The 21,513-nt window shown below is 44.3% G+C and overlaps 1 protein-coding gene across 3 annotated transcripts in view; it reads right to left on the bottom strand.

The window, feature by feature from the left end:
- Positions 1-21,513, bottom strand: part of PCSK7 (proprotein convertase subtilisin/kexin type 7) — a 434,758-nt gene that overhangs the window by 198,038 nt on the left and 215,207 nt on the right. For all 3 annotated transcript variants that reach the window (XM_069614474.1, XM_069614475.1, XM_069614476.1), the window contains one exon: positions 11,552-11,642. In XM_069614474.1, the coding sequence (XP_069470575.1) occupies positions 11,552-11,642 (91 nt within the window). The remainder of the gene's footprint in view (positions 1-11,551; positions 11,643-21,513) is intronic.

Raw genomic sequence — 21,513 nt, 5'->3', positions numbered from 1 at the left:
TCCAGTGGTAAGTACAATCTACTTCTCTTTTTCAAACAGAGACAGCCATTGAACTTATAATGAGAAAACCAAGAGGAAGGAAATCTTTTCACATTCGATCTATTTGCCAACTATTAGGAAGATTGAAGGGCACTGAAAATACAACTTCCATGAACTACTACTTGTGAGAAAGCCATGCACATGTAAGTCGGATAAATAGTCTGCATTAAAATAATGACTTTTTCTCTGTCAGTTATTGACGATTTTGAGAAAAACAATGATAAATACTCTTGTTAATAGGGATTGCCTGAGATGAAAATTATGAACTTTCCTGGAATAAAATCTTGAAAATAAGACTAGTGGAGAAAGCACAGTCTATGTAAGCGAGTTTAAATATCTAGATAAGTACAGGGAATTACAGGATAATTTGTCTAAATGATTACTATATCTTTACCATAGGGCGTGGACAGTACTATATCTTTACCATAGGGTGTGGACAGTACTATATCTTTACCATAGGGAGTGGACAGTGAGGATCCACAGATGAGATTTCGCAAAAATGTACCTGAAGTTGGCACATAGCACAGTCAAGCCAGGTGACAAGCCATCTCATCTTAAAACAATGGGCCTCATTACAAGTTGGCCGGTAAAAACTGGTCCATTACCGGCATGCCGGTAAGAGCGGGTCCATGCTCGTATGAACCCGCTAATAGCGGGTGAATACGAGTGCGCGAGCCCCCATGCCGGTAATGGTAATACCGGCATGCCGCTAAAGGCCCTCCAACCCCCCCATACCGGCATCGCGGGACCCGCCCATAGCAGTACCACTTCATACCAACCCCTAAATACCGGCATGGTAATACTGTGTTCGCAAAAAACGGACCCGGAAATTATGTCATCGCACAGGTACGGGAAATGGGCCGGCGGCCATCTTTAAAAACACAATCCATTGCCATACTCCCCAACCACCAGTTCTTTTGTGTTGTGCTGTGGCAGAATAGAAGCAGGATGTCCAAGGCTACCAGGAAGGTGACCCCGAGGAAGCGCAAACAGCGTTTTTCAGACGCTGAGCTAAGTATGCTTGCTGACACCCTTGCCCAGCATGCAGACACCATCAGGAGCACGGACATGAAGCATGCGGCCCAGACCAAAAAGAAGGAGGTGTGGCAGGAGGTCGCACAGAGGGTGTCGGCAGTGGGAACCACCCCAAGGAGTGTGCGCGACTGTCGGAAGCGGTGGGATGACCTCCGCCTCAGGGTGAGGAAGATCCTGTCGGAGAACAGGAGGGCCGCAATGGCGACAGGCAGAGGCCCACACTCCCCAGTGAAGTTGACGGCATCGGAGGAGACAGCCAGTACCTTTATAGATCCTGAATCCATAGAGGGAATCGGAGACCAGGAGGTGGGCGCCGCATCATCCACAGAAGGTGAGTGACCCATCACATCCGTGTAGGCTAAACCATGATGTGGCACAAGTGACGTGGAAGTGAGACTAGCCAAGGCAATGCATGTCTCAGGCCCACATCAACATATCCAGTCAAGAATGTGTGCCACACCCTGCTACACACACATGCTGAGTACCAATCCCACATGACCCAACCGTGCCCATGGAACTCACCACACATCCACCATACCAATGCCATGCCACCAGCCATGCATTGATTGCCCACATGCCCCCTCAGAACACCAACTGCCACACACCTAAAATAATTTGATGCATGAATGTATGAACATATCACAGCGCAATGGATTATCGCTGCCATCTGACACCATCACTGATGACCTGCATCTCTTCTATCCCCCAGGCACCGACGAGGAAGATGGCATGCAGGACAGGGGTGCAAGTTCATCCACTGCACGGCAAGGGACCAGGGCCACCGACACCACCCAGCCCAAGAAACTGCCCAGAGCAACAGGCAGTGTGCCACACCGGGCAGTAACCCTGCAGGAAACACCTGCACCCACTGTCCAGCAGCACAGCCTCCATTGACTCCACCTGTGGGGATTGTGTGCACCTGTGGAAGTTGCCTTGTATCCTGCTTCCTGTTTGCGGGTGGTCCGCGATGCCTGTATGGCCGGCATCGTGCAGCCCGTGATTACCGGCTTCGCGATGCCAGTATTTGCATGTATGCGTGGGTTGGAATTATCCCCTATTACCGGCATGCCGGTATTTGCTCTCTGAAGGTGCGCATGTACGCGTCTATGCCGCTATTATCGGCACTGTTTAGTGTGCTGCTAATACCGGGTTTGCGGGTCGGAATGCGACGGGACGGTAAACGATGCCGGTATTAGCATACCGGCACCGTTTTTGCCTTACCGGCATACCTCGTAATGAGGCCCAATATATACCATGTACAAAATATGAAAGTGTGAAAATGTGAACACTATTTGAAAATATTCAAATTTATTCTTTAGATATTTCTGAAAATTCTTAGAAGACTAACGAGCATCGGAAGAAGGGATTCTCCCAAAATGCGTTGAACAAAGTTTATGTTATAAATGCTGAAATTTAAGCGTGATTGTGATTAATATTCATTGACATTAAAAACATAGTTGAATTTTTATGAACACTGTGGCTAAAGAATGTACTTTACAAGAGTTACTACTAATACAGATATAAAATTACGATCATAATTTTGACTGCCTTTTTGACAGTACTATTGGTGTGCAGGGGACGGGAGTGTCGGTCAACGAAGGACACGGTTTCATTTATTAGTTATTTTAACGGTTCACTTGTGTTAGGACCGTGGTTTTCTCCGCAGCACCCTTACATTCTTATAAAAACACCTCATAAAATAATCTTAAATTTAATTTAAAAAATAGGTGTGCAGTTCGACCATTAATTGGAATTTGTAAACTTTACATACCACCACAGTTAAAGTGGAACTACTACTGCTTCGGTAATTGTGAATTATTATTAGGTATATTTTCAACCAGACATTCAACCTCTTCTGGTAGGCAAGGCACTTTTCCTTTCAATGGCTTTCTTAAAAGGGGCAGCCTCTTTGCCTCTTCAGTCGGTCTAACAACGTCAAGAACAACCTGCTTCTGCTCACAAGACTCTTTCCCTTCTAGCTTCAGCAGTCTGCTGCACCAGAGGCTGTCTTCTACTTCAGGGTATTCTTCACAAGTATTTAGTTCCCTTCCCCAGCTTTGTTCCCACCTTTCTGCCAGTTATCAGCACATACCGAGAAGCTTATGTGCAACTCTCTCAGCTTCAGGTAACAATGGGGTACTTGTTTCTTATGCCACTTGACTGATAACTTCACAAGACAGATAGTTGGTTCTTTAATGCTTGGCAATATAGGTTTCACTCTAAAAAGGGGAGGTCGACTGCGCTGGCTAATGCTTGTTCTTCTCTTTAAGGCATTTATATTCTTTACTTCTTGAAATAGAATAAATGTAAATTCTGGATATAGTATAGAGTTCAGTATTCAAGGAGAAAACACAATAGGGCACACGTGGCCTTTCACACAGTTTCTAAGGTTTAAAGTTGAAAAAACCTTGTGTTCCTGTACAATGGTAAAGCATGAAGTTCAGACTGCTTTCGGGAATTGTAATTAAGCACACACGATCTCCCTTTGTTATAGCTTTCACTCTGCTACTTTTAACTTGTATACAGACAAGGTTCGTTATTTGGTAATGTTTAGGAAGCATTCTCTCAGCTTAATTAGAGACACGCGACTGCTTGGTTATACAGCAAACAGTCTTGGATACACCAACAATGGGTTTCGAGTGCTTCAGCTTCTCGCGCGAATAGTGAGTTTCAACGTTACACACGAGTGCCTGATTTAATTGATGGGAAGACTTCTGCTACAACTACCAGTTTTTCCTTGCATTAACTCCACGCAAGTCAATTAGGAGCTGGTTAAAGTTACCGGCAAGGCATGCACAGTGCACCTGAATGCCGTGCTTCACTCAACGGCGCCACTGGTTCTCCCGCACTTCTACGGCTCTGCAATCACTGCAACATGGCTCACATGGGGAAAACTGTGCCTCCTGCACGTCTTCCGCTGCACAGCCTCTGCAATTGAGAGTTTGACAGAAAAGGACTCTCCCAGAGCTTGCAAGTGAAATCTGCTGTCTCCACGCTCCGGTATCCCTTCTATTCTGCCGCTTTCTTGTGATTTACCATCCTTGTGCTTCTCCTCTGCTACTGCTACTACAGCCAGCCTTCCAGTCCGTACTGCAGCTCCTACTCCTGCTTTCTTGCTGGGGCCTTTTAAGTCTCCCAGCTTGTGGAATAGGCTTCAGGTGTGAGCCATTAGCGTCAATTGCCCGACTCCTGCAATGGATACTAGGCTTAATTGCCCGACTACTACATTTGCATGCTTCTTCAGGCCTCTTCGTCTGTCCCGCTAGGATTCTGGGATTTGTAGTTTGTTCTACTGAAATTCGTTTTTTCAAGGCAGATGTTAATGCTTAATATTTTTAAAAGAGGGGCTGTAAGAAGACAACATTTCCATAATCCTTTACCTTGCACCTTTGGGATTGAGGAGGGTATTTAGTTTGGGACACCAATAAGGGTCTTGCTTTTGATATAATATGCTCTGAATTTATGATTTTAGCATTTACAACATTAGATCTCATAAGGTTCAGAGACATTACAATGACAATAAGCTATGACCTCCTTTGGTACAGTGGTAAGAGCCTCTCTGTCAGAGGAAAAATACTGTGTCTCATCCCATGGAATTGCCTCATCACCCTGGGCGCCGTCTCCTCCCAGGTGATCCTCCCGCAGTACACCACCCTCAGGGTTGGGATCAGGAAGAGTCTGCCATCCTGTGGCCACCTGGAAGGCGACTTTAGGTAGGGTTTTAATGAGGGATCCGCAAGATTCTTCACAGAGCCCACATAGAACAGCCATTTTAGGCCTACCTCCTGATTGTCCTAAACAAAGGAAGCCCCTAAAACTACCAACACACTATGTTGGGCTACCAATGCAGTAAATCGACAAACTAAACAGCTGCCACCAGCCTACTCTCTAAAGCCAATAAGGGTGACAGTCAACATAGGGCGAAGCACTCCCATGACTAGGAGCCTTCGGGGCAACCTAGGACTGTATACTCCAAACAAACCAAAAAGGTTGGCAGGCCAGAGCATTCCCGATTAGCTGCATACAGCACCCAACTGACATGTGTCAGTCAATTAAAAGTAACACAAATATTTCAACTGTCGTAAATTAAGAATAGACCGTGCTGGGATCGAGCAGAAGGCACGCATCTCATGTTATGTCTCAGTGAGCTCAGCACACTTATGCACTTCTGCTTTAGGGAGGTGGGATTGCTGATTCAAGGAATCCCTGTTCAGTAAAGTTGAATGGCACATTAGCAAGTTGAAGCTGCCCACCACTCAGGCAATGGGGTGGCCAGCACCAGGGATGCTGAACACTGCGTGGAACTCTCCAGTTGGGAAAGTAGTAGTAGTGCCATCCATCCGTTTGTCAGGTACTGCTGGGTCCAGAATCCAAACAAAGTGCTCTCTGTGCTATATTGGTCTCAAAGTAGTTACTTGGATGACTGGGTTATGGCAAAAGGCCATTGTGAGGGAAGTTCTGACATTTCAAAACACTCACCAAGTAACAACCAGGTGCATGGAACGCACTACCCTTACTTCATCCATTACTGTGAAATAACACAAGGGATCTCTATTAGTAGCCTAAGGGGTATAATAAATAAGTCTACATTGGCCATGAATGACTTTGAAGTTAGTGATAACCAATCAAATCATTGTTCAGGTTGCCAACTTTGGGTTGTATTCTACAAAACATTCTGTAACTTCTATTTTGCCAATTTACTGGTGCTGCCTGCCAGGAATGTGTCTTGCTTAAACATGATTCTTAAAGTCAGTAGGTATCACCAGCCCCTATCCTGTGCCATCTAGAATCCCTGAATGCAATGTGACTTGCCTCAGATTGCACCGCAGCAAGAGCCAATACTCCTGCAGTGGATCTCACATTGAAGAGCCTGGAGGAGGCAGCAGCTGAAGTACTGTCTGTGGATGGTGAGGGCCCTTTACGGTAATAGTTGGCTGATGGGAGGTGGGATTGGGGAATGAGAGGCATGATGACAGTACCTTGACTTCTGCTAAGTGCATTGTTCCACGTCCAGGTGCAGTCATATGTACGGTACAGCGGTCCTATTCCCGTCCAGGTGCAGTCATATGTACGGTACAGCGGTCCTATTCCCAGTAAAGCATCAGACGTCATGCATAGTCATGTGCAAAGTACAGCCTCACAGGAAGACCATAGAAGGCTTATGGTGCTCTCTAGGACTTTGGCTACTGCTGCCACCTACAAACCCCCAGTAAACCTGCAGTTGAAAAGTGTTATTGAGATAACCAACGTCAACAGGGTAGATGCCACAATATCACAGAATACCCCAAAACTGGCATTGAACTCAAGTTTTCCCTGGCATTGGATTTTACTTTTTTTTTTACCATTTACTTTCATATATACTCTCCTCGAGTTCAGCACCTGGATGTCTTAGCTTAGGCGATTCATGGTACCTACGACCAGATGGTATCTTTTTTCACTTGCTCCTTGCTAATCCTCCTTATTCTCCTTTTCTTTAACAACGCCTCCTACATTCTGATACATTGCAATTCTCGTTCCACGCAGCGTCCCACCCATTTCTGGACCCATAATCCTTCCCTCAGCTCTTCTTTTTTCTAGCTCCATTGGTCTTTGGAATGTAAGCTCATTGCGCTATTTCACTGACTCAATTCCCAAAACTTTACTTTGATTAAACCTACATTTTCTTTGCCTAACAAAAACATGGATGTCCCCCTCGAATATTAGCACTGCAGTTGCTTTCATCTCTCCTCATACAAACCTTTCCAAGTGCCTGAGAAGATGTGGCGGCACTGGCATTTTTAAAAACTCTTTTTTCGTTCGTCTAAATCTTCAATTTTTATCTCTTGCTAGGAATATAGTTGAGCTATATTTCCCCATCCTCATTCTCTAGATTTACTCATTATCTCAGCCCCCAGGCTCTTGATCCTCCTTTCAAGAGGTCGTGGATTGTCATCTTCCTTAGATCATTCCATTTGACTTACCATTCTTCTTGACAACTTCAATCGCCTTTTTTCTTCTCATTTTTCCTGTCCTTTTCATCCCTTTCTTCGTTCTTATGTTTCTCAATAGCCTACTCCCTTCCCATGTCTCACTCAGGCTCTTCCCTTGACTTGACCTAATTCTCAACCCTCGATTTCGAGGTCTCCATTTTCCCAGCTACTCATTAGAAAATGTTCTACTTTCTTTCACTTCTGCTCTTGCCTTCTAAAATACCCCTCCCACCACGACCAGTCCTTAGATATTTATGCTTTTTCGGCCTCACTATTTACAACCCTCCCCCCATCTCCAAATTAGCCTCGCCCTACTCTGCTTTATCCTCTTTCAATTCTGAGATACTTTCTACTCTTGATTTGCATCAACCCTGAACGTTTTCTCCCTATCAAACCTCCCCTCTACCCTGGCTTACTTCTACGCTTCTTTCAGTTTGTTCCTTGCTCCATTGCGCTGGAAAAACAATCACTACATTGCTGCTCTCTACCCTACAAACGCAATAGGACTTCTTTACTAGATCCTAAAATAAACTACTTCTCTGTGCTTACTTTTGCCCTGTCTCCTCATGCTATACATCTATTCCAACTTTTACAAACCATTCTGTGCCCTCCACCCCCTGGCCCTTCTCATTCTCCCCTATAGATTGAACTTGCTATTTCACCACTAATGCCTCAAATTTAAACTCTTCCCTCTCGCTCTTTTACTTCCCGCTCGTTCTTTTCCTTGCCTTCTACTTCTCCCCCTACTTGCTTCCTTTCTGTAACTTCATTGCTTTAATCTTTCACTGCTCCTTTTGACACCAATGGGTTTCCTTTCCCATCATGTGCCCATTCCACCACTTCTCTTTGTAATCCTTTAACTTCCTCTCATCCCTCAGGTCTAGCCCTGGCTTATTCTTTACCTTATGTATCTCTGCAAAAGTTCTCCCTTTTCCCTTAATCACCTCTCTCCACTTTAAAACATGCCACCATTATTCCCCATTCTAAAAAGAAAAACGTCTTTATAGTCATCTCTCACTGCTAACATTCATCCTAACTCCCTCCTTCCTTCCTTTTCTATCCAAACTGCTAGATTGAGTGGTCTGTGCACAAGTGGCAGTTTACTTCGATCATCATTCGCTCTCCAATTTTCAATCTGGGTTTTGCCTCCCTCATTCTACCAAAACTATTCTTTGCTCTCTGCTTACACTCTAAACCCTCTTCTATACTTATCCCTCATCTTTCCACTGACTGCATTCTACTGTGTTGATCACCATAAACTTCCTTCGACTTCCTGGCACCATTTTGCTTGTACCCAACTGATCAGACTTATGCCATTTCTTGGGTGGGCAAATTATCCTCGATCTTTCCTCTACTATTTGGTGTACTTCAAGGTTCTCCTCTGAGCACTCTTTTCGCTACACATTACTGCAATGATGCAAAGTTAAGGTCCAATTGGTCCCTTGTTTTAGCTTTACGCAACTCTTTGGCGAGCCTTATTGTTCCAATTATTACTGATTTTTGTTAATAAGAACTTGGTCACTGGGCTGCACTGTGGTTTTCTTTTGGTCTGAAGCTGATCAGATTGTAAACTTAATTTAATAGATTGTCTTTTTAAAGGAAAAAAGACGAAAACCAATTATGTTGCGCCCTCAGCGAATTTATTGATTGAAAGAATAATAAAGAGTACAAACTAATTTTTGTTGTTTGTCCATAGTTTTGTGTTTATTTTCAAAGTTATGAGTCAATGCCCTCTACACGCGTTTCACTGTCTAGTTTTCAGACAGATCCTCAGGAGGGAGTAGCAAGTCTTTTTTGCAGCTCATACAACATATAGAAGCCTTTTTCGGCACACTTAGTATCAAAAAGGAAAGAAAATATTTTGTCTGAAAATAAAGAAAAAACATTTTCACTTCATTGCCTTTGAATGTGTTGCAAACACTTACTGATATGGTTTGCCTCAAGTATTCTACTCAAATTCTAAACATTCAAAATTCTAATTATGATGCTCCCAATTTCATTTGTTATTCAGATTGTATTTGACATTTTCTAGTCTTATTTAGCAGGTATTTCCTCGTGTTATTGTAGAACAAATTAGCGATTTGGTAAACTTATTTATAAGGAAAAGATGCACCCACTTTCAATTTGCTCTTTGGCCAGAATATATAGTAATGATTTGCCTGGAAAAGCGTTTTTCCTTTTTTGTGTTATCCCAATTGTGGATAGGCTGAGAAGAAAAGCACACCAAAATGGTAGACTTGTTCAGCGTTCAGCTTGTGGCTAGCATTTCTAATGTGAGTCATATGATGTACCAACGTCTTATTGTTTACAGATTCCCTCACATTTGGCTTACCTTCTATTCTCGTAGTTTGCAGGTTTTTGCTGCTGCAGGAACAATCCTTGTGGATGCGGAATAGTGCGGCTTGATAACCATAATACCGTTCTGTTTCCTTTCGCATATACGATTGCACTGAAGCGCGGTCACGTGATGGTGTATGTCACATGATCGCAAGTCCGCCATCTTAGTTTGGGACCATTTCGGTTGCTTTAGTATTACTGGTTCGTTTATGATTAACTTTATTATTTTATTCAAAAAGCTAAGAGTTCTATTACTTGATTGTAGGTTTGCGATTCTTTCTTTACTTACCTATTTTTCGGGTGGTTTTTCAATGCGAGTGCCATTTTCCTAGTGGGAACAGATTAGTGTCCCTTTCAAAATATCGTACTAATGTATGTTGTATAATATCAAAATTATTTTTAGTTTGATACTTACTAAACTGTAGTTTCTTATGCTTAGTGCTTGCAATAAACATTAGCATGCATACTTTTGTTAGCTATACATTAAACTAACATGCATGAGCATTTTTGACTATTGAATTTCAAATATACTTGTAGGCTGAACAATGCTATTACAGTAAATGTATTAGTTCTGTGTCCGAATTCAGGCCCGTATGGCAACTGTCCAAAGTACAGATCCAATAAGCTTCTCTGGTTCTGAGGAGTTTCTCCAAATTGCCTCCTCTCTGTGGTTTAATTACTTTTTCGATTCCCAAAAAATTATATCTTTGTTGAGTTCATTTGCATGTTCCGTTAGATGATGGTACCCCAGTGGGCATCTCATATCTTTGTTATTTATGGCTCTCATATGCTCTTGAATTCTAGTTTTAAGTTTTCTCATTGTGCTTCCCACGTATACTTGTTTACATGTACATGTGATCACATGTACTACTGTTTTTGTATTGCAATTGATGAAGTTTTTGATTTGGTATTTAGTTCCATTCGACAAAGAAACACGTTATTTTCCCATTTTCTGAAAATTGACAACTAATGCATGTTCCGCATTAGTAGTTACCCTTGAGGGGTGTTTTGGTCCATAATTGAGTTAGTCCTTCTTGTTTCTTGGAGATAAAGTGTGAATGACTTAATATGTCCAATACTGCAATGTCATTATTTCTTTTTTCGGCATCTCCTGCCATTTATACCGTGATGACCTCCAGATCTTCATCTCGGTCTCCTCATTCTCCGATTCTTTTCATGCCTCTTTCTCAGCCAAACGTCCTCCTTTACTTACTCCCCCGCTGGTCTTTCCATCCCCCTTCCCTCTCGCTCTCTCTCCACTTCGGCTTGTAACCTAGATGTTACTTGGGAAATTACACCCTTTCCTCAACAGGTTTAAAACTGCTTGTTCATGTCATTTTCATCTCCAACATTCGTAAAGCCTATACTTAACTCTTTCCGTGCCACTAAATTTCTCATGACTGTTTTAATCTTTTCTCATCTTGACTACTGTACCTCCCACTTAGTTGCCCTTGCGACTTACCAGCTTGCTCCTCTTCACTGTAGCTACAACTGTTCTATTTGGCTCCTCTTTGGCCTTTCTCCTCATTCTTCTATTATGACCGGCCTTTCTTCTCTCTCTTGGTTTTGCTTCAACTCTTAACTTCTCTCTTCCACTTTCTTTTTATGGTCTTTTAATGTATTGCTCTACCTTACTCCAGATCTCACCTCTCTTCAATCATTATGCACGCCATCTTACTTTCTCCTTACAGTGTACAATCCCCATTGTGCCCAGTTGAGTTTTTGGTCTTTCTTGGTGTCTACGCCTAAACACTGGCACTCCCTGCCTCTCTCTAGCCAGTTCTCTTTCCATTTCTCCCAGTTTCATAATCCCCTAAAGTCTTACTGGCTTTCTTGGTAATTACATTATATTTTTTTGTATTCTTACCCATACTCTTTGAATGTTTGTACAGTTGTTTAAACCCTGTGCAGTGCTTTGGTGAAAACAGTATATAAATTAAACACAAGTACAAATTAAAAAACACATGTATAGGCAGAAAATCATTTGCATCCAGTAGTGACCGGCTTGTGGGCCAGGGGATGATAACCGTACACACACTCCTGGGTGCTGGGCATGCCTACAACTCAAAGGAAAAAGTGATACAGATGAGATACACAAAGCAAGGTGTCAAATGTTCACAGAACAGTCCCTGGGCTATAAAGGCAAGAAGCTAAGGTTGCGCCAGTCTCACCTGCAGCTATAGATGTCATTGATCTGGTAATGCTTGTTGAATGCAGTGGCCTCCATACTGTCAGTCAGAGGTCCATCCAGTACCCGGATACCTGTGTGCACACCAAACCAAAACAGCATGAATATAGGGGAGCCTTAGCCATTCGTCAGTTTCTCTTACATTCTAAGACGGAGTAAAGTAAAATATAGGATTACGAGAGAACAGGAAAGTGGCAGCAGAGTGATGTAAACAACAGTGTACTGATGCCTGGCTTCTAAAAAGGTATCGGGCCATAGATTTGAGATAATCAAGGCATTGGTGAAAATAGTTTTAGGATAGATAAAGCTGTTTTTACCTAATGCAGATACAATAAATACATGAAATGCAAAACTTAGTTCGGAAATTGGAAATTTAACTTTGCTAAGCTATCTGGCTTTAATGCTTAAACCACAAAACATGAATAAATATGCATGGATTTGTGTTGCTGTTTGTTATGAGCGATTTTCAGAATCAGGCCTGTGGGACAGTTGGAGAGGCCAACTAAGTGATGAGCAACAGCGTTTCATACTTGGTCCTTCCAAACACTCTCAAGGCAGTATAGGATAAACAGTAAGGCAGAGGCGATCATGGGCTGCTGCAGAAATACAGTTAACACTTCCAGACAGGCAGGTAAGAGTTTCACATATAATTATACAAATACACCATGCATTAGGCCTTACGACATTAGCAGATAAAACGTAATAAAATGCACCACAAAACAAATATATATCTACAGATCTATATATATATACTGTGAGAAACTGGAGGACGTTCTCACAGGTAGTCCTCAAGGATCCTTTGTTCAGGTGGCCAGGAGAGGGTCATCGCTCTTGGATTCCACTCTTGGCGGCGGACAAGTGAGGCAGGATCCCCTGGGCAGGGGGTCCTTCTAGGCTGGGGAGAGAGCACCTGAAGGCAAGACATGGTGTTCCCCCTTTCCTTACCCTGATCCATCTTACCCTCCCTCCATTGTCATGGGATATTGTTACACCTCCCGTCTTAACTCATGACTTTACATCGGAGAAGATGCCTGAAGTTAAGACACGAAACGTCCCTATTACGTACACCGAACCAGTCAACCCTCCCGATACTTCCATGGGATGCTATCACTCTAGTCCCATCACACCACAACTCTTTATCTTGAAAAAGAGTAAGAGAAAACACCAAGGGAAGTCAAACCATTATCCAATCCTTAAAAGCAACCTAGTTTTCCCTTCCTCTAAATCCAGAGGACAATTACTATATCTCCCATTGTCCTTAGGTGAACTAAAAACCTAGAATTCTTATTCACCTAGACATCCCTCCTTTTCTAACGTGTTCGTACACAAGATACCTACCGGAACAACAGGAAACTACAACTCCCAGAATTCCCTTACCCCAATGAGTTACCCATGGCTAAAACTAGGAAGAGTACCTCTAGAGATATGCAGTGGCCCTGTCCAACTAATGTGACCAAGCAGGGTCAAGCTCTCAATCACAATACAACCCATTCTGCCTTTAAAAGGACAGTCTATGCATCACAACTTCCCATCCCCAATTCTGAAAATTACTCAGAAGAAGAAGCGGCAACTAAGAAGAATAAAGATTACTCAAAAACATACGGAGAAACAGAAGACCGACCTCCTCATGCTAAAACTGGACTATCCCACTAAGGTTTATGGTCTTTTCAACAAAAACATTTCATCGAAAAGGAAATCCATCGAATATAAATGCATCGAATTGCTATCTTTTACATGTAAAAGTACATACCCATCAAAACCTGTCCATCGAATATAGGAATGGACACGTTTCGATGGATATGTACTTTTAAATGTAAAAGATAGCATTTCCATGCATTTATTTTACTTGTTAAAACGTTACATGGAACTCTCCAGTGCTGAAAACTTCAAAGTATTTCAGCACTGGCCAGCTTCATGTAACGTTTTAGTGTGTATTATTTAAGGGGGGGGGGGCGGAATCAAATTGCCAAGAGACTGATCAAAAGCTGATGAGCGCCAGAGAGAAATAAGCGAAATAAATACATTTCAAGAGGTGAGACCCACAGAGTCCACCTCCTCCAGGAGGTCCTTTCTTTGAAGTGCCGGACAGGTGCCTGCTTTTCCCTCCCAGATCAACGGCGGAGTTGGGGAGGACGCACAACCAAAGATAAACACAACCGGTGAGTTAGCGTAAGACATGAAATTTCGGTTTTTGAAAAGGAAAGATTGAAGCCGTAACAGTGCATCTCACAATTGAAGGTTGCGCGCGTGATGAGACGCGAAAGAAAGCAAACCAGTAGTGAACATTGAAGTTACTGATAACTGAAGCCAGTGATAAAGAGTAGCGGAGTGGTCCGGTGAAATGGAAATAGCCCACTCGAAAGTCTCTGCGAAATGTTTGAGGTCTTATTAAAAAGCCACAAAGTGAACAAACACTGAAATATGCAATGGTCAAGATTAATCCCGTCGAAAGGGGAAGTTAAAAGGTGAATGCTTTAAGAAAAAGATTCCTTTGAAGTTTTATGATTGCATTAAGGAACTACCAAGACTCCGAGACTGGGGCGAATACCATAAGGAGAGCTGAAGTGAAAGTCAAAGTGGTCCTGCAGCGGTCTATGGAAAAAGCCTTGCACAATCTAAAGTCTTCAACATCAGTGAAAGGTCTGAGCGAGACTGAGGGAGACCTGGAATAGGAAATAAGTTAGGGGAAAGGAACCCCAATGAATGTGAATGAAGCTTGGGGAAGGGAACCCCTGCAAGTGCTGCGATTGCAAGGTCGTAGCCCGGGTTATGGAGATCTACCTTGAATCGGGTACTTTTTGTTGAGAGGTCAGAGCCCGACCGAGACTTGTTGAATTGTGGAACTGAAAGTAAGCTCTCTTCTTTGGACACATGTCCTCCATTTTTGTTGTCCTGTGTTCCAACCAGTTTACATGTTTTTGTTCACGCCCTGATGCTTGCGAGGTTCGGCGTGTTATAAATATATAAATAAAAAAATAAAACATATAAAGTTACTTTAACGTGGAAGACCAAGCAGGCCTCGATCCACATTTTGAACTGCCTTTTTTGATAACCGAAAGGCTCACTCCGGCTCAGGTTAACGGGGGCCACCTTACTCCATGCTGTCTAACATGGTGAGGAGTGCTGACTCAGCCACCTTGATCCTTTGTTATAACACCGACTTTCCTTTGCATAAACATTCTCCTTTACACAATTTTTGTATAAGAGATAGGGCAGTGTGAGAAACCTGAAGGTGTCTCACCCACTAGTCCCCGGGGATCTGTCATGCAGGTGGCCAGGACACGGACATCGCTTTTGGATCCAGTTCCTGGGGGTGGACCAGTGCGGGAGGCTCACGTGGATGAGGGATCATCAGGGAGTGGATGTGTGACGCCGGAGGGTGAAACGTGGTATCCCCTTCCCTATAACACCTTTTCACCATCCTACCAGGTAGGATACCTTGTATCTCAACCCCCCCTTTCCTGACACAAACACCTTCTCACAGACAGTTCACCGTGAGCGACAACGGACTAATACCAGAGCTGCATGCCTGCCATGTCTCAACACCACAGTCAGGCAATTACGGATCATTACACACTTTACTTCCATCACACTACCCCACACAGATAAAAGGCAGAGCACGGAAGCACAATGAGCGAGACGAAACACACGAGGAAACAGCAGTTCCAAGATGGCAGCTTAATACTATGGGAAAGACGGTGAGACCGGAGAGGGTTGCAAGGAGCAAAGTACCCTTGACCTTTTACTTTTGTGAACCTTGGAAAGCAAGAAACCTCAAACCTGCAGTGCGTCGGAGGTACCCGGGGCTCTAGCGCGTCGATAACCAAGGCAGGGAGGAGCGATTGCTGCCGTGGTACTGTCCTTGGCTCCTACAACAAAGCAGCATCAGAAAAGACAGCATAAGACGGTGAGTGGGAGAGACCGATATCAAACTAGCTTGTCTATTGAACCAAGGTTGCAAGCGGCAACACTGTACAAAGGGAACACAGTGTGTGAGGAGTTTGTAAGGAGCAAAGCGAATAATTGGAAACCAAACGGAGTAGCCAAACTTTGTAATTGAACTTTGGGAGGCCAAGAAGAGATACTATACACAGAGTGGTCGGCGTTGTGTGGGCGCTCATTAGAAAGTATGTTAGGTATTCAACTGATGCCGAGTGTGAGAAAAAGGAATATTGAGATCAAAGTGGTCATGCAACGGGTCAAGCTAAACCCTGTGCACATTCAAAAGTCTTTGATAATATAAGGTACATCATAATTGGTCTGAGCCTGGCTGAGGGAGACTAATTGAGCGAAAGCAAAGAGTCTGTGCCCGGCTGAGGGGGATCCAGGGTGAACCGTGAGTCACCAGAGAAAGAATTCTCCGACATTGGTGCGAAAAGGATCTGAGCCCGGCTGAGGGGGATACAGGGTGAATACCCAACTTGAATACAGGTGAAAGGAAAAGAAGGTTTACGTATTGTTTTTGTACAGCAGGACCTGAGTCAAGAGACTTGCAAGAAGTAAAGAGGCTTGGACACAGAAGGTCCTGAACTGTGGAAATCCAACTGTATCCTTGTGCCGCAGAAGCCGGACTGTGTGCTTTGCTCGAGTGTCCCGCCTTTACCCGCGCTGAAAATGTGGGGAAGGGAGGTCAACGGGCCGAGCATGCCGACATATCCTTTTGTGAACACTTTCTATTTCATGATCATTACCCCAATTATTTGTAATTTAGTGGTAATGATTGGCAAGAGTTTTTTTTTAGTATAGGCCCTTTTATTTTGACGAGACTCCACTAGGACTGCATTATTATTTGACGGTCGTAGCTTGCTCCCATCTGTAGATTTAGGTTTAGATGGGCGTTTAGGCACAGCTCCACCTCACTGATGAGGCCCAACTAGGCTGAACACGTGCCTCGGGGTTGCTGTTGGCATTCTGGTTTCAAGGAGGTTTGCTAGGCATTTCGGTGCTGTACTGCCCTTGTGGGCGGGTCAAAGACTTTTTTTTGTCATTTATATAGCGCACATACCCCATAGGCATCTACGTGATTGTTGCTTAATAATTCGGTTACAGTAGGTGCTTGTAATTACACAGGTTACAATCATTACATATACAATAGGTGATTGTAGTTCCACAGGTTACAGTCATTACAAAAGCGGGTCAGATACATAGCAGAATGTAAGTTGCAGCATCATCATTAGTTAGTTACAGGTCATGTGAAACAGTGGTTAGTGTCATGGCCACAGGACAAGGGCCACTATCTTTATCATCTAAAGGGTCCAAATGGACCCAGTCCTGGTGCCTTTGGCGCCAGGCTCATGAGAAAGGGTGCTCTGCACACTCACTGTGTCTGGGGCACGTGCATCCAGGCCGGGCGTGGCCATTAAGAAACATTGGGGAGCACGCGCAGCAGTCTCTGGGAGTGGCAAGATGGAGCCACAAGGTGGGGCCAAAGGGGAGTGTCTGGGACCAGGCTATTTAAGCCTGCCCCACCCACAAGCAAGCGCTTCACGTTAGTCTGCTTTCTGCAGCATAACGCTTAACGCCGCCTGAAGCGGTTTTACCTGTTTCCATCTCATCTCAACGTGCATCTCGCCAGGTTTCAGCACATCATCTTCAGCGCGCACCTTACCTGACTCCAGCCACACCACTGCTTGAAGCGCAGCTTACCTGACTCCAACACGTCATTTTAGCACGCCAGAACGTTTCACCAGTGATCCTAACAAATATGCCATATTCATGAACCAATGTCGTCTTCACTTTTTGTGTCGTCCTGGGGCCTTCCCTAACGAGGGCTGGTCCATAACATTAGTAAAATCAGGATGATCCACTACTCCGAAATTCTGGAGAATTTCTAACAGGAATTGGAAAAATAGTTCTTTTATCTAGGGCTTGTCCTTGGGTGTGCCTAGCAAACAATTATCCGTCAGACAGGGAAGCCACAATCTGTCACCTTTAATCGTCTCGTAGCACAGACCAATTGGCCCGAAGAAAAAAGTACCACACTGTTTTATCGAGGATTGCGTGGTGAACTAAAGGATGTGCTAGTTCAAGTGGTCAACCCCCCCCGAGTGTTGTGCGGAGTACCTTAATCTGACGGTACAACTGGCCCAGAGGTTAGAGGACCCAAAAATGGACCGCACAAGAAATGAAGGGAGGTTGGTTTATATGCGACCCCGGGACAACCAAGTCAAAGCTCATGAGCCAACCGAGCCCATGCAGATTGGGGGATTACGGGCCCCTATCGCCAAAGCGGAGAGAAAAAAGGAGACAACTGTTAATACTGCGGAATAGCAGGACATTATCTCTGAGATTGCCCGATAACACCCCCCCCACAAGAAATTAGTAGGTGCAATGGATAACTGCAACGAAGAGAAAGAACAAAACCCAGAAAACTCCAACATCCGACAAGCGTAGGGCTCCACTTGTCGAGCGAAATGAAGAAAGTTGTACAGACCTCACACATGGCCATCCCGGTACTCTTGGTCCACCACCAACAACCATCAAAAGTACATGTCTTAGAAGCATATATTGATAGTGGAGCAGTGGGAAATTATATCGATCAGGATCTGGCCACACGGATAGGCCTTCCCCTCCAGCAGAAGCTACAATCGGAAAACGTCACCGCAGTGGATGGCTCTCAGTTGTCATCCGGCCCAGTGACGCAACATACCGACAAAGTGATGCTGATGTGTCAGGATGGTCAACGGGAAGACATATCTTTCGATGTTATTGGGGCCCCCCAGTTCCAGATGATCCTAGGAATAATGTGGCTAGAAACCCATAACCCCAGGATTGACTGGTGAACAAGAGTGTGGTACGCATTCTTGAGGAAAGGTCAGCAAAGACGTGAAGTGCCTGAAACTCTAGACGAAGCCTATCCTGGGACTCTCCGGTTCCCTACCCCCTGAATATCTGGACTATCTGGATGTGTTCCAAAAAGGAGCAAGCAAACACCCTGCCGCCACATAGACCTTACGAGTGCCAAATCGATTTGGTCCCCGGAGCACAAATTCCTTGCAGTCGAATTTACACTGAGCAAGAAAATCAGCATCTGGGAACTTGCCTAGATCAGTACCTAGCTAACGGATTCATCTGCCCGTCTAAGTCTCCTGCCTCCTCGGCTCTCTTCTTCGTACCCAAGAAGGAGGGCGACCTCAGAACTTGTATAGATTATAGGACATTGAACCAAATCACAGTTAAGAACAGATATTCCTCTGCCACTCATCCCAGAGTTGCTTGATCAGGTGAAGAATGTCAAATCTACACAAAACTGTACCTACTAGGAGCTTATCACCTTGTGAGAGTTAAAAAGGGCGACAAGTGGAAGACGGCATTCCGAACCAAATATGGGCTTTTCGAGTATCAGGTCATGCCCTTTGGGTTATGTAATGCACCAGCAGCGTTCCAATTCTTCATGAACGATGTGCTTCACGAATTGTTGGAGGTCTGCATCCTCGTTTACATAGACGACATTCTTATCTACTCAACGTCCAAGGAAGACCATGTTGGCCATGTAAGGGCAGTTCTGGAAAAGCTGTCAGCATCGGCTGTTTGCCAAATTGGAAAAATGCTTCTTCCATATCACGGAAGTAGAAATTTTGGGCTTCATGCTTACCCCACGAGGAGTTGACATGGACACACGCAAAGTGGATGCTATCCTTCAGTGGCCACCCCCAACAACTACCAAAGGAGTGCAAAGTGTGCTCGGATTTGCCAATTTTTACAGACGTTTTCACAGATTGTCCACCCAATCACCTCTCTACTGCGAAAGAATAAAAAGTTCTTCTGGTCCCCCGAAGCTGAAAACGCCTCCCAGGAATTGAGACAGGCCTTCACCTCAGCACCTGTTCTTCGGCATCCCCGACCTGACCTGCCTTATGTGGTCGAAACATATGCCTCCCGTGTGGCCATGGGAGCAGTATTATCACAAAAGGACCCAGACACAGGGCAGTTGCATCCCATAGCATTTTGGTGCCCTAAGTTTTCTGCACCGGAAATTAACTATGCAATCACTGACAAGGAACTACTAGCAATTAAAGGAGCCCTCAAAACATGGAGACATTACCTTTTAGGGGCAAAAAATACGGTCACAGTTATCACAGATCACCGTAATCTGCAATACTTGAAAACTGCTAAGGCCCAACCTTCGCGTCAGCTTCGCTGGGCTCTTTTCTTTGCTGAATACGATTTCGTTATTACTTACAGACCAGGAGTACGTAACGGAAAAGCAGGCGCCCGTCACGCATGGGAGAGGACAAAGACGCTTTTGCCGATGGCCATTATTCCCGGAGAATGGATTCAAAACCAGATTGCTGCAACCACCTGCTGGGAAGGCTTGAAGATTGATCACCAATCTCGGATGGACCAAACAGCACAACAGGAGTGGTTGGTTAAGGGAGACCAGTACTCCATCAAAAATAACTTACATTATTTTCAGGGAAGACTATATATTTAGGACAAGGAAATGCAAAACAAAATAGCAAACTACCACAAGTCGTTAGTGGAAGGACATCCTGGAATTGCTAAGACTCTGGCCAAAATCCAGAAGAACTATTGGTGGCCAACCTGGAGAAAAGACGTTGCCCAGTTTATTGCGACTTGCAGTGTTTGCGCGCAACACAAATCCCAGAAGTTAAGTCCTGCAGGGTTGTTGCGTCCATTAACTGTACCACCAGCACCATGGCATACGCTGTCTATGGACTTTATTACCGATCTGCCACCCTGCGACGGCTTTAATACAATCCTGGTCATAGAAGACTTATTCTCCAAGATGGCGCTTTTTATTTCGCTAAAGGGGCTTCCCACTGCTGCTGCTCTGGCCACTGTATTCTTGGAGCAAATTGTCAAATTACATGGTTTCCCAGTCTGTACTGATTTCAGACTCTGAAACTCAATTCGTCTCAGCTCTCTGGAGGAGGTGTTGTAAGATAGCCCAAATTGATCTTCGACTATCCACGAGTCACCATCCCGAAACCGATGATCAAACTGAAAGGACCAATCAGACTCTAGAGCAATACCTGAGGTGTATGTTGCCACAAACTGAAGGGTCCTGGAAAAGAATTCTCTGGTTAACCGAATTTGCCGGGGTAGATTGGAGAGGGGGGGGGGGGGGGGGCTAGGAAGCCTTTTTTGTTAAAGGGGGGCTTGACTCAAAAAGGCGTGTTGGCAAAGGAAAGAGTAAGAGTCAACAGCTACCCCAGGCCAACCTTTGTAAGGTAGGTGGGTCCAGAGCAACAGCGAGCTAGTAGTTGAAGACTAGCTAGTGAGGGTCACAGGAAAGAGGAAATTGTTTGTGAAAATGAATTAAATTTATTCATCGAAATTGACACATGTGTAAAAGCTGGTTTACAAAGAAACAAGGAAAAAGTAATTTAAAACGGTCGCATAGAAGCCATGGTTGGCTTATAATGGTGAAACAGGTAAAAGGCTTCTGTTAACATCACAGTTAGATTTGGTGAAGTTTAGTAGGATACGTGTATTGGGTTTGTTCCGAATACCACTATGGAATTTAGTAGTATGATATTACAGTCGACACATATAATACAGGTGTTTCTAGTTCGGAAAGAATCAGCCTTCACTGGGGGGAAAAATGTTCACCGATGAAGGGTCCGAACTGTCATCAGGACGAAGTTTTATGGCTGTTGAACGCCTATAGAGATACAACCAGTAATCGCTGGCATGTCTTCGGATAGCCGATTCCTGTCCGACGCCGCCAGGCCATCCGTGCAAGAGAAAAGGACACACAAGGTTAGAGACTGCATAAATATCTTACGCTTGGCCGCGCAACACATAAGCCTTGCGTTCGACCTTGAAAAACAAACTTACCTTCTAATTGGGAGCTCCGCAACTCCCTCTGGCACCATTTGGACTTGCTCCCAACACTGACTCTGCGTGGCCATCTTCCCACCTATTGGGGAGAGAAAAGACATTACAAGGGTTACGGACAATACTCACGGGAAAAAGACA

Source organism: Ambystoma mexicanum, chromosome 9, assembly GCF_040938575.1.
Source record: "Ambystoma mexicanum isolate Mex_15411 chromosome 9, UKY_AmexF1_1, whole genome shotgun sequence".
Taxonomy (NCBI): Eukaryota; Metazoa; Chordata; class Amphibia; order Caudata; family Ambystomatidae; genus Ambystoma; species Ambystoma mexicanum.
This window is presented reverse-complemented; position numbering and strand designations above follow the sequence as displayed.